The sequence below is a fragment of the Scardinius erythrophthalmus genome (genome assembly GCF_964197995.2).
Source record: "Scardinius erythrophthalmus genome assembly, chromosome: 13".
Classification (NCBI taxonomy): domain Eukaryota; kingdom Metazoa; phylum Chordata; class Actinopteri; order Cypriniformes; family Leuciscidae; genus Scardinius; species Scardinius erythrophthalmus.
The window spans coordinates 18,077,621-18,090,757 of record NC_138233.1 but is presented as its reverse complement, the minus strand read 5'-3'; the positions used below and the strand labels follow the sequence as shown (position 1 = coordinate 18,090,757).

The 13,137-nt window shown below is 38.6% G+C and overlaps 1 protein-coding gene across 2 annotated transcripts in view; it reads right to left on the bottom strand.

The window, feature by feature from the left end:
- pdgfc (platelet derived growth factor c) overlaps window positions 1-12,885 on the bottom strand; it is a 49,138-nt gene extending 36,253 nt beyond the window's left edge. Inside the window, exons 1-2 of one of the 2 annotated variants that reach the window (XM_081382473.1) lie at window positions 12,440-12,885; window positions 12,266-12,332 (exon numbers count right to left, since the gene is read on the bottom strand). In XM_081382473.1, coding sequence (XP_081238599.1) covers window positions 12,266-12,332; window positions 12,440-12,442 — 70 coding nt within the window. In that variant the 5' untranslated portion in view covers window positions 12,443-12,885. Of the gene's footprint in view, window positions 1-12,265 lie in introns of both variants that reach the window. The other variant, XM_081382472.1, reaches the window with a different exon arrangement.
- Between the last annotated feature and the right edge of the window lie 252 nt (window positions 12,886-13,137).

Here is a 13,137-nt window from a genome sequence, read left to right as displayed (position 1 = left end):
TGGGGCTGTAAATGCATATTCAGCATCCTTCATCTGCTGGGACTGATTATGTAGCACTATCAGATGAGAAAAGACAGCGAGAGTCATTCAAAACCACTAAAAAGTCAGCTTATAGGCTCCAGCATTGCCTGAAGGAATTAGACTTACGGCACTACAAAGTCAATACGTTAAAAGATTCAGTGGCAGTCCAAGCGAATTTTCCTGAATCTGGCCTTGCATTCCTATAGCTATAAATCACAACCGGAGTCCATCTTAGCTGACAGCCAGCCTGCTGCTGTTCCTCCATCTGTAGGGTGGGAAATAGATCTCCAGTCTCCAGGGAGAACCGAAGTGCCACGCCTGACACCAGCATCTGTGTAAGTGTGTGCGAAGAACCAATTTGTGCTCCGGCAAAAAGCCAGACATTCTCCGAATACTATGTGTGATTGAGTTACACACACTTGGGTGTGCGACTGGCACACTGTTGTATATCAAATCGCAGCATGTGCAAGGAAACATAATGCAATCTATTCGGCGTGGGGGCACTGGTGCTCGGCCAGCGAGTATCGCGACAGGTGTGCTGCCACTTTTTTCCCCCTGATTTCAAATAACACAACGTCCATATTTCACCAGCGAGCAGCGTACCGCTGACAGAATAACGATGAAGCTGTTGGATGCCACATTCCAACACATCTGATTACAGTTTCAGAGAAATCAGAAGTTCTGCATGAGCAATTACTAATCAAACACACTGTATTTATCATAAATGACGTTTCTAAAAATAGACCATGTTATAGGGATAGCTGAACAAAAATTTTAAAAGGTTTTATCTTTACTCATCCTCATTTCATATTCTTTTCCACAGTTATTTAGCTGAATGTGCTAAGCACTCTTTTCCATACATAACAGGTGAAAAGTAACTGGTGTGGTCTTGGCTGCTTTGGGCCTTCTCATCCCCTTCCTGTAGCTTAGCGGTTCTCAACCAGGGGGACAGGGCCACAAAATGACTTGACATGATTCAAAACAAGCATTAAAATAAGCCAAAACAACAAAAATACTTTATCTTTTGAAGAAACAGGGTTCATGTGGCCTTGAAAGCCCTGAAAATGTAGCCTAATTTTAAAAGTGCGAATTATAGATGTCATGACATTAAATGTCATTATATTCAAATCTCCACAGGCATTTTTATAATAAATATATATATTTTTATAGTTATGTCATGATCTAAAACATCTTACAGGGTAGAAATTGTGAGTAAAAATATCCTTATACTTAATAGCTATTCACTAAATCATGAATAAATAGAAAAGTCATGGGGCTTTTGAATAATTTTGTGAAAAACAGGGGGCCTTAATAATACTAATAAAAAAAGACAGAAAAAAGGCTAAGAACCACTGCTATAGCTAAAAATGCCAAAGTTGGTTTGATTCCCAGAGAATGCACTGATAAAATGGTGAATTTAAAAAAAAAATATTACAATTATGTTTAGGGTGGGGCTTTATATTTAAAGGTGACATCATGAAAGTCAGACTTTTTCTATGTTTAAGTGCTAGAATTGGGTCCCCGGTGCATCTACCAACCCAGAAAATGTGAAAAGTGACAACCCATTAACTGTTTTAGTAAGCCTTTCTCTGCAGGCATGTCAAAAAATAAGCCGATCAGATTTCGCTCCCTTTCTGACGTAGGAAGGGCATCTTATTATAATATTACCACGCCTTAATCTGCACGTTTCCACCCACCGCACGCCATTTGGTTTTCGCAAACGACAACAGTAATCAGTTCTAGCGCAATTGCAAACGTTCGAGCAAATCATGCAAACTGTTCTGTCGTTGGCTGGACAGACGAGCATAGAACACTATTTAGAGTCCCAGCCACAGATAAGACAAGAGAGCAGTGGATTAATGTTATTTTCAATGGAAATCCCCCAGAACCTGATGAATCAATGTAACTCCACAACAACTACATAAATGTAAAAACATTCTGAAACGTCCAGGTGCGATCTAAAAGTTGTAACCTCTTCCTGAGTCTATCGTTAGGCTGCACTCCACTACTGGTTATTTCTGAGATTTTTTTGTTATATCTGAAACTCGTTTAAAGGATTGGCCATCTTCTGAATGGGGGTGGGGAGCAGCAGCTCATTTGCATTTAAAGGGACACACACAAAAACAGAGCGTTTTTGCTCACACCCAAAAAGGGTGACAAGCTAATTTGCCAAGCTATAATAAATGATCTGGGGGGTATTTTGAGCTGATACACATAAATCTATGGTGTCCCCAGAATGTGTCTATCACATCTTGTGAAAAGGGGCATAATATATGTCACGTTTAAGTTTATGTTTAATAATTCTTTTCACCATCTTGTATGGACACCAAGATGGGCAGAAACTATAAAAGAGGAGACAGGACATGATTGGAAGAAGAGTGGTGGGGTGGGTGGTATTCGAAAACTAGACTTAAACTTTGGTCGCCTGTACATAAGATCCATCATGCAACACAATGGACCTCGTGCACTACCCTCAAGGTCACATCTCCGATAGTACAGCATAAACCAAATGTTTCTCAGTCATGAAATTTCTCTAAAACAGGTAATATGAAAACATAGAAATGTACATTTATAGTCTGGCTTCAGTGAATCCTCAGTGGCCACTGGACATTTTTCACACCATTCAGGAGGACTGAGGATTCTCAATCTGTTGAGCAAAACAGCAGCCCGGGGTCAGCAGAGACCTTCTGAGAAAGGCTGATGGAGGTCATGTCACCACAGTGATGGGGTGTTGACAGCAAAATATTTCCTCATTTCAAAGCCACAGCACAAACACACCAGTCATAATGGCATATCATTTGGCTAATAGAGTGTGTCTAAGTGAATGGGCTGGAGATCATCCAGTGATTCCCTACTCCAGTAATAAACATGCAGAGGAGCCATGCTGTAATGGGTGAATTTCAGACTCAAGTCTCAAATAGGAGGGAGGGGTTAGCCAAGGTAACAAGACAGGATATTGGTAAAATTTTACAAAAGACTTTGGACTTGTTACTTCAGTAATTATTACAGCCAGGATAATTATTCTTCCAGATGCAAGCTACTGTATGTCGTATAAAACAATGCCTGGATATTAATGCAATCTAGAGCCTGATGTGAGTTTTTTTCTATTAATAATTTCCAAAACAGACTCACTCCATGAATTAGTCATTTCATTTAACATGTTTCCGAGAAAGGTATTTTGGAACAGATTTTGTATGATTTGACTACACCCGAAAAAAAAAAGGAAAATTAGTGAGCTAGTCCATATTGTGCACACTCACAAAGTATATTTCCAGATGTCAAGCAAATCAGTCAATCTAGCAAAAAGACAAATGAGGTTAGAAAACTGAAAGCATGGATACTTAATAATATGGCCCAATAGATTCTCATGGTATACTCTACCTCTAAAGGACAATGCACAGTGTCTGAGAGAGAATGTAGTAGTAGTAGACAAGAAAAAATTAGATAATTTATATAAACATATACATGTACATATATTTTGTCACACAGATAGTAGAGACAAAGCAAGATAAGTTAAGACTGAAAAAGGAGAGGGCACTTCCAAAATACCTCTCTGACAGCAAGTGCTGACATCTGCCAAGGTATGTAGACATGCCTTGAAGAGATAGGAACCAAGGTCAAGTCATCACATTTACCTGCTGCCAAAAGTCTAAGGCCTTTGGAATTCGGTTTGCTCTGAAAACAGCCAATATCCACAGACAGTTAACACCTAAGAGCGTAGAATTATCTGTTCGGGCAGAGCACTAGCCCTCAGAAACAGTTACAGGTTATCTGCTTGTTTCGGTACACATGATTAAACTCTGGGGGGCACATTTTTGGAGGGGGTGACTAAACCCAGTCTCACTTAATAATTCAACACAAATCCCTTAACTTTCACTATACTGTACAATAATAGAAGGTATCTGTTATACTATAATCTCTGCATTAAGTCACTAGCAGCTGATAAGTGTTGTCTGAGTGCATGACTCTTTATTAAAAGTGCAGATACGTCCATCCTCAAACTGTCTGGGGGTGACAGGTAGGATAAATAAAAAAAGGGAGCAAAGAGTCAAAGTGAGGGATGAGTAAAAGCTTGAGGAAGTGTTGTTGTCGGGGAGTGATTGACAGGCATTCATGGCACAGGTTAAGCTAGACCCGAGGCTGCAATGTTTAGCTCCTCCAGTCTAGACAAGTGCTGATAGCCCAAGTCATGGTCAGTGCTGGAACTTGGCTCGTTAAAGCATTGTTTTCATACATATAAACTAGTGTTTAAAAGCTTGGCGTTGGTAAGATTTTTTTAAAGTTTTTGAAAGAAGTTTTTTTTTATGCTCACCATGCTGCAATTATTTGATCAAAACAGTATCATAGTATTGTGAAATCTCCACAATATAACGGTTATATTATTCCTCTGAGATGACAAAAGCTAAAGTTTCAGCAACCATTACTCCAGTCTCCAGGGTCACGTGATCCTTCAAAAATCATTTTGATATGCTGATTTGGTGCTCAAAAAAACATTTCTTCTTATTATTAATGTTGATAACGGTTGTGCTGCTTAATATTTTTGTGCAAACCTTGATACATTTTTTGTATTCTTTGATGAATAGAAAGTACAAAAGAAATAGAATATTATCTGAAACAGAATATTTTAATCAAGGTAAAAGTAATTACGGTTTGATTAATTCAAATTTGTTTTAACAAATTAACAAACCATATATATATACACTGTATTAATATATAATATATAATATATTACCATACCCAAACTTTGAATGGTAGAGTACTTACACATTTGCAAGAAAACAGTGATTCAAAGATAAAACTCTTGTCTGGGGAAGAAGCAAACCTCTTTGTGGTTATGCACATTTGACCATAGCCAAAACTCTAGGTATCGTATTTGTTGTCAATGCAATTTGAGATTTACTGCTTTTGAAAGCAGCATCTGGGCTCTGGGCTCAGCATTACAACTAGACTTGCCTGGGGCCAAGAAAGCATTAAGAACTCCTAGACGTTATTTCTTATCACTGCATAAATCATCAAAAATGAGAGGTAAGCAGACAGGAGGAAGCAGCTATGTAGCACAATTACAGTCTTTTAAATCTGATTCCTTTTTTTTTTTTTTTGGCTTTACTGTAGAAGCAGTGGACTAAATGTCTTCTACTGTTTCTGTGAATAGATGAGGTCATTGTACAATAAAAATATCCTGTAAGTTTCAGAACCCAAAACTTCCTTGTTATTCCAAAATCAGATTTTATTGAAACTAAGCTCAGAAAATTACTAGTTTTGGATTGTCATAGTACATTACTGTGTGACAAAAGACTTCCGCCTTCCGACAATAGCCCACCCAGGCGCCAACCGATTCACGCATGTCATGTAGTAGTAAATACGAAAGAGATGCAAAGACAGGATTACTGAGCAACAAAACCATAAAGATGCCTCTGTGGATTACAATACATTAAGTGCCAAGTTGTGGAAAAAAACAATGTGCGTCCCAATTCGCGTACTATTCTATGACCTTTTTTTGTTGTTGGTACAAATAGTGCGAGCAGCGTGTTCACACTGAAAATTTAAAATAAAAAAAGTGTACTTTAAATAGATGATACTCTTAACCGAAAAAACTAAGTGTGGAATATTGGACACTTCATGCAATCAACTGTTGCAGCTTTAATTATGTTGTGGAGAGGCTATCAAATTCCAACGGTGAATGACAAAATAATATTAAAACCCTAATATATAGTGCATAAGTGCATAGTGTATAGTGCATCATTTGTGATGCAGCTACAGTCGTTGCATTGCCATCCCTCTGAGCCTTTAAGAAAATTATTAAGAAAGCATGGATGAAATTTATTTTAATGAGTGGGTGTCCAAGGCTATGACCCAGTTCTACAGAGGAACTCCATTGCCCTGCTGCTGATCCCTCTAAATTGGAGCTCTGTTTGGGTTAGGAATGTACACTCACTGTCCATCATGACAAACAGCAGACAGGCATTGACTTGCTTACTTACCAAATCTGTCGCATTGCCTTTAAAGTGTGCCGAAAGCAAAAACATGGACATCCCAACCAAGCAATCTTCTATTTTAGATGGGTTACATTAGAGACTTACCTTTAAACAAACTGCACAGTATTGCATACATAATATCTTCAGCTTCCCAGTGCTTTTTTTCTCCTTAAGTCTGAAAGGTTTCAATGAAAAAGCACGGTCCCCAATGAGCTTTTGAAACATTTTGGCATTGGCAGGGTACAGCGTGTCGATTGACAGCAAACTTCAATACCTACAGTATTACAGCCAGAAAGGCTTGGTGAAAAAGGACTGGGGTAAACTTTTACTTTAACAGGGAGTCATTTGTCTCAGGTGTGTGTTTGTGTGTGTCTGTGTGTGTGTGTGTGTGTGTGTGTGTGCGTGTGTGCGTGTGTGCGTGTGTGCGTGTGTGTGTGTGTGTGTGTGTGTGTGTGTGTGTGTGTGTGTGTGTGTGTGTGTGTGTGTGTGTGTGTGTGTGTGTGTGTGTAAGTTACCAGAAAGCTAGCTCTTTTTTCATTGGACTACGGGGTATTGAAAATCCTTTTTGTTAAAGTTTGCCAGTCGCTACCCACAGTGTATGCACAATTCACAATCGCACTATAAACTTGAAATGCCATGGAAACTACTTAACACAACAAGCTAGTAATGTAGAGGTTTGCCAAGCAAGAACACTGCCAGCTGCCACACAGTTTCTGAGTTCTGGGTACCACTTCCTTCTGAAGCCTTTATAACAAAGGGAATACCAACAATATATTACTCCATTGAGGAATGGATTAAGTATGTAGCATTAAATTTCATTGATATCTCCACAAGTCCAACAGGATAAATTGAGTTCAAATCAATGGAGTTCAAAACAACATTTATAGTAGGGGTGTAACAGTACACAGATGTCACAGTTCGGTACGTACCTCATGGGGTCATGGTTCAATTCGAGTTCGGTACAATAGGAAACATTGTCACACTTTAGTTTAGGGTCCAATTCTCACCGTTAGCTAACTATTAACTATGACTTCTGCCTCAAACTCCTAATTGCTGCTTATTAATAGTTAGGATTAAGGGATGTAGAATAAGGTCATACATGTGGGGGTACATAACATGTGCTTTATAAGGACTAATAAACAGCCAATATCCTAGTAATATGCATGCTAATAAGCAACTAGTTAATCGTGAGAATTGGACTCTAAACTAAAGTGTTACCAGAAAAAGCAACAAATCTACAATGCTAGGTTTCTTATTAATTTGGAACAGACAGTAGTGCACATTGCAGTTTGTTCCACCTAGCGGCATTTAGTCCCCCCTGAGGTAGTTGGTTCAGTACAGCCTCTTTTAGTGCATTAAGAACTTAGTAGTAAACAGAATGCACTCTTGCATAGGTAATTTTTTGCAAGGCTTATGAAGAACAAAACTGAAAAGCATCTCATGTTATAAAAGTACAAAATAAATAGAAAAAATAAAAATTGTGAATCAGGAAGTCTTACAATTTGCTCCACTTAAACTATATTTAAACATTCAAAGCTTAAGCCCAAACCTCCAATACTTAATGTTCGTGCACAGCCTTTCAAAGTATACTCCTTTGTCCATAAGAGCAGAAAGATGCATTCTATGCATCTAGTGGACTTCAAGCGGTCAAGTGATTTGCACATGCGCTGTTCTTCTGCTCTTTTTCCTGTTGTGGTGGTTAGCAAAGAGCGTTGCATTGCCACACGCGCACCCTTCTGGACTGGAGTGTGGATCACCTGTAACTGACTGTATTTGTCGTCTTGACTGTATGCATCGAAACTGTGATGTGTTACTCCACTATTGTATGCCCAAAAAAACAAAAAATATGTATTTTGGTTTGGAATGACATGAGGGCAAGGTTATTAAAATTACTTATTCAAAAAAAAAAAATATTAATGTAACATTTTATTTTTCATTTTCAGTTTACTTTTATGCACTAAAAAAAATAATAATCTAAATATAATAAACTATATGGACATATTAAAATAAAATAATGACAAAAACAAAGAACAAAATTACAGAAATTTACTAAAAATGTAAATATTAATAAAAGGTAATAGTATCTCAATACTAAAATAACTAAAACAACACTGTATGAGGGTGTGAATAACGACATTCAAATTTGGGTGAACTAAACCCTCAAGCTGCGTAACATGCATAAAGCACCTTAATGAACTTAACAATATTTTTCTTCCTGTCAGCTATGCTAAGCACTAGATTTAAACTCTTAACTGCACAGTGAAGTGTTTCTTGTGATAATTCAAGCAATTTTGCTTTAATCATTACAAACCCACCACTTAACTGTCAGATACGTGAGGCAGGCTGCATTTCGCAGTTAGCTGGTGGATCACATTAACCCCATTCCTAACTAAGTAATCCAGTAATGCAGCGCCTTGAGAGGCATTCAGTTGTTACTGAGGCTGACTCTCACACGTCTTTGCCTGGGACGTCACAGGGGTTATAGCAGATTAATGGTGGATAATCTAGCACCATTAGAAAACTGCAGCTGCTTTCTGAACCCACACAACTGATATAGATCTGACTTATGGACAACTAAATACGTGAACTGCTAACGGACAATGGTGCAAGTATTTGTAGTTCTGTCATTAGTAGGGTAGGACTCTGTTGCAACAAGGGTTAATAAGCAACTACTCACCATTTCAGGATTCATTCTAATTCTTTGCTTGAATGTCATCTAGATGTCTTCTGATAACACTAACATGATAAAATTAGAGATCAATAAAATGTAAGACCTCTGTTATACGTTAATAATTTCACACTAAAGTCTAAAATAAATTTTAGATGGCAGAAATCTTGCTCATTCAGATGTTGGAATATGAAAATAAATGGGGATTTTAAGCAAAGTAAACAGCCATTAATGTTCTGTTCTCAGATTCAAAGCGCTATAGTCCTTGTATGAGTCAATTTAACATGTTAAATTAGTGCAGCTAATCATTAAAATGTACATATTTATGTCTTCTGACCTGACAAACCACTGAGAGTAGGCAGCATAGAATGAGTAATGAGCCGTTCATATTGAAAGAGCCAATGTTTTTAAAACTTAAGAACTTATTAAATCATGGGGCAAATAAATGCAATGCAAATAAAATCGAATTAAATTTAACACCGTCTAAAAAGACGAGATAAAAAAAAGATCAAATAAAAAAGTGCAGATAATGAAAGAACGCACCGTGAAAGACCCTTAAAGTTATTATGAAATAAAAATGTACCCTATATTTGGTTAGCGCACATTACTAGTCTTGTGGTGAACAATTAAAAACTAATTAAAAAAATATGCAGGAAAAAAAAATTGTTGGTCGTTGGGGTTGAACAGACTGCCATGATGCTGTAAGCTTGATGTCGACTAGTCGCTGATCATTCATGGCTTAAAGAGGGTGCAACAGATAGCACCAGTAGCTCAGCGAGAGCAACAATTTGACAGACGCAGAACGCACTGCGCACCTAAAATAATGGCGCCCCCAATTGTCTAAAATATGTATAAAACGATGTGGATTTTTTAAATAACGCAAATCTTTCATGGGTTTTCTAGTACATATTTCATTAGGAGACATCATTTACATTATATTAAAGAGGCTACATGCAATTTTCTGAAATTTAAACTCACGACTGACACCTGTGGCCAAAAAACGGAACTGCTCTTCCTTTCTGCTCGCTCTCGTACGTGCACACTTCACAAGTCATCCGCTGCAAAGTCAACATTATGTTTACAGAGGTAAGAACAGTCAAATACATATATTGTTTGAGAAATTAAGTTTGTTTGCTGACTAGCGGTGGTGGCGGAGTGATCTGAAACGTTTAACTTGACGTCACATACGCAGACAGCGCGCGAAAAATCCGACCCGACAGAAAATAGGAAAAATAGGATACAGGCTTATAGGTGCACCCACTGTGAGCTGACAAGGTCTCAATATGCTCATCAGGAGATGTTTGAGTCATAAATGGTCAAATAAAAAGGTTATTGTTACGTTTATTTTGGGGGAAAAGTTGCATATAGCCTCCTTAAGCCATACAAGTCTTAATACCCAGGGTTCACTTTAACCACTCCCCTCCAATCGTCAGTCTGCTATGATTAAGGGATGGAGAGGAGGTGAAGTAAAATAAAACCCTGCCCTCTACTCAATACTCCGTTTCACTTGGAATTTGGAAATACATCACAACACTGAAGTCAGTTGCAACTTCTGGTTCATGGGGACTTAAAGTCCTTACCAAATTTGACAATAAAATGGATTGTTGTGGATTATTTCCACCTACTGATTTCTAAAGCCACTTTTTATCACATTCATCATTTACCACAATAATGAGTTTGAATATGGCTTACGGAAAACATCGATATAAAAGATTAACTTGCATTTTGATTAATCAATTGACAGCCCTTGTTGCAACACCATGGACATGTCTCTACCGTAAATGGACTAACCTTCAGCAACGGTCAGTTATAATGTCATGAATCAACTTTTGAAGGTCAGGTCAATGCAGGTATTGCCATTTGAGTCATTGGTGTGGACGGAGCACAGCAAATATCTTTCACCCTCCTTCCTCAACTACATCCTCCTACTCGCATCAATTTGTATGAAAACCATTGAACCAAAATAACTTAAAAGTGTTCAGAAAAGCCTTTGAGATGGGTGAACAGCTCAGTGAACTGTGGGCTGGCAAATTCTCTATTGAGGTTAACCTGAAAAAGTTGGTCAAGTAGCTTTTTAACCTGACCTTAACCTCACACTGCAGCTGCAAAATAAAACCAGCCTCAGATCAGTGGTGAAGAACTGCCTCAATCAACACCAACCAGAGATGGCTGCCACAGAGCATCTACTGTTTTGACAATTAAAGAGAGCCAGAGAACAAGACTCCCCGTTCAGAAACCCTTGGCAGAGCACACTACCAATTCACCTCCATTCTTAAGTCACTGGGGAATAAAGGTGGCGTTACAGCCAAAGACCCCTATCAAATGGCAATCACAAAGGTCTTCCCTGGCACACAACTCTGACCTGAGGGGACTAGATGCGTACTGCATCAGAGGTTCCAACTCAATTAAGCCTTCCTTTTTAATAGACAAAGATGTTAAGATTTTAGTCTTCTGAGAAGGTTTTCGTGCTTTCATAGACTTCCAAAAAAACAAAGTATATTTTCCATATAAACATGGCTTCCCATTAGACATGTTCTGCATGTTCCTCAGTTTAGAGAAAGAATGATAACACAATGAAAGCTCTGATACTGGGCCCAGAGAAGCCGTTTGAATGCAAGATGTTTCCACTCTGCTTCACCCCTGACACAGTAAGGGGCGCTCCCTCGCCTAAGTCAACACAAGTAGTAGTTTACATTTTGTTAATGGTGCGCAATGAGCGACAGTTTGCCTGTCCCCACCAACGCCTGCCTTACAACACTGAGCTTATAGTTCCAGAGCAAAGTTAAATGGAAACTTTTGCTTTATTTAATTTTTTATCATTTCTGATTTTCTTTAGTTCACCTGTGAGTTTTGGTGGGATTAAGAGGAAAGCAAATTGCATGGCCCCGGGGCACCCCACACTTTATGAATGGAGTCTTTCTGCGATCAGAGAGAAAACCCTTCCCTGGGGACTCAGTTACCCAGAGATTTTTTTCCCTTTAAACACACATACAGATGTGCGTTTCATACACATGAAAGCCAAAGGTAACTTCAGCTTCCTACTAAGCATAATGCTGTGTGAACCCCATAAATTGAGGACATCCCATGGCAAGCATGTAATCAATTAACATGTAATCAATTTAACTAACTTTAATCCATTTTTGCTACTATTCTGTTACATAGGTAATCCAATAGTGACTTTTATATTTTTTAATTGGTAGTAATTATTCATCAGACATCAGCATTTGTTAATTTGCTAATAGTCTCTAATGTAACATGAATTTTTTCTCTGTGGGTTAGATATAAATTAGCACTAGTATGTATTTAATTGTCACTGGATTAGTTTTACTAGTACTACCCCAATAAGTATGTATTCCAGCTTTACTACTACATAAATATTATGCACTGGTGTAAGAAATGAGAGATTAATATGAATAACATTTATCTTACTAGCAGTATTTTTTCAGTAAAATGAAAAAGATTAGTTTGTTTTAAGGAATATTTTTTAAAAAGGATTGCATGGTCATTTATTGAAAAGGTAAACTCAATGCGTTTAGTTGTAAAGAATTATCAGAAGTCTCACACACCCCAACAAGAGAAAAAGATGACTCTCTGAACTTACCATTTTGCTCTTTAGTGCTGGCGTGGTGAATCTTACTGATGTGACTCGATTCCGCCACCGACTCATGCTGATGAAGAGACGATATAAGAATCAAGAGAAGCATTGGAATCATTTGGATTAATGGTGGCTGTCGGTGCTTGCTTATAGGCACTTAGTATGTGTTGTTTCAATCACCATGCAGAAATATTGTTCGTGAGACGCGTATCCAACTTTGGACACATCTGTAAGAGGCACGCGTAAAGTAAAGTCCACATAATCCTGATCGGGCAGAGTTTCTACAGCGAAAACTTCTTTGTGGAAAGTTTCCCGAGAGGCATCTGAGCAAAGAGCATTAATTGCTGTTAACTTAGTAAGCGCACACCTGTTCGCCTAAACACGAGTGTTCAAGAGGACAGCTGGAAACGTGCACGGCTGTAATTTAAGATCTGCTCAGACGCGAAACATACTTTTGCCTGTTTGCAAAGTGTTCGACTTTCCCTTACAAACACTATAGTCCATTCGAGTAACGCGACTGACTCTGGGTAAAACGCCACTTGTAGCGTTGCGCGTCTGACTTTCTGAAGGAAATTAATGTCTTGAGGTGGCTCCGAGTGCTTGGCGAGCGCAGACGGCCGACTGGCGACACAACAGGTGCTGCACATAAAGTAAAAGTTCCCCGTGGAGGAAACTCCCCGGAGAGGCGGGGACCATTCACAAGCTGCTGCTGGTGCTGCCGCTGCAGTCGCTTTAGAGTGAAAGACTATATTTCTCACATATCCACCGCCACACAAGTATATATGAATGTGTGTGTGTGTGTGTGTGTGTGTGTGCGTGAGAGAGAGAGAGAGAGAGAGAGAGAGAGAGAGAGAGAGAGAGAGAGAGAGAGAGAGAGA